Raw genomic sequence first — 487 nt, 5'->3', positions numbered from 1 at the left:
TTTTTTTTTTTTTTTTTTTTTTTCATTCGCCACTGATGTATCTGCAAAAAAGCAGAAACGAGTCCCAGTTCCCAGCAGCAGCATGTCTCGTCGAAAGCAAGCCAAGCCCCAGCATCTGAAATCAGACGAGAACATCGGGACTGAGGTGCTCCCTGATAACGGTAAGGAGGAGGAGGGGGGGTGTACAGTGCTGGCTGGTGGAGCTCACTCCTAGCACACTTCCACAGACACTTTCCTGCACTTCTTTCAGCAGCAAGAGAACACTTCTTAAGGAAACCTATCCTATGGAGGCTGCCATTGCTACTTTTCCTTCTGCAAATGTCACTTTCCTACCTGGCATGGTCATCCTCTGGCTTTGTGTCCCTGACCTGGAACAGACACAAGGACATCTGACATAACAAAGGTCAATGGCTTCAGCCCACTTGGTCCCTGTACAAGCCAGACAACTGGTAACTTCACAAGGGGATTGTCAATGGCAGCCCCCCCC

General features: G+C 49.3%; 1 protein-coding gene across 2 annotated transcripts in view; it reads left to right on the top strand.

Annotated features, from left to right (window-relative positions):
• Positions 1-16: 16 nt before the first annotated feature.
• SALL3 (spalt like transcription factor 3) overlaps positions 17-487 on the top strand; it is an 18,081-nt gene continuing 17,610 nt past the window's right edge. For both annotated transcript variants that reach the window (XM_018553009.1, XM_018553006.1), the window contains exon 1: positions 17-161. In XM_018553009.1, the coding sequence (XP_018408511.1) occupies positions 83-161 (79 nt within the window). In that variant the 5' untranslated portion in view covers positions 17-82. The remainder of the gene's footprint in view (positions 162-487) is intronic.

This window comes from Nanorana parkeri, unplaced genomic scaffold, assembly GCF_000935625.1.
Source record: "Nanorana parkeri isolate BGI_ZX_2015 unplaced genomic scaffold, ASM93562v1 scaffold105, whole genome shotgun sequence".
NCBI lineage: Eukaryota > Metazoa > Chordata > Amphibia > Anura > Dicroglossidae > Nanorana > Nanorana parkeri.
The sequence above is the reverse complement of the archived record's forward strand: the minus strand, read 5'-3'. Positions and strand labels throughout refer to the sequence as shown.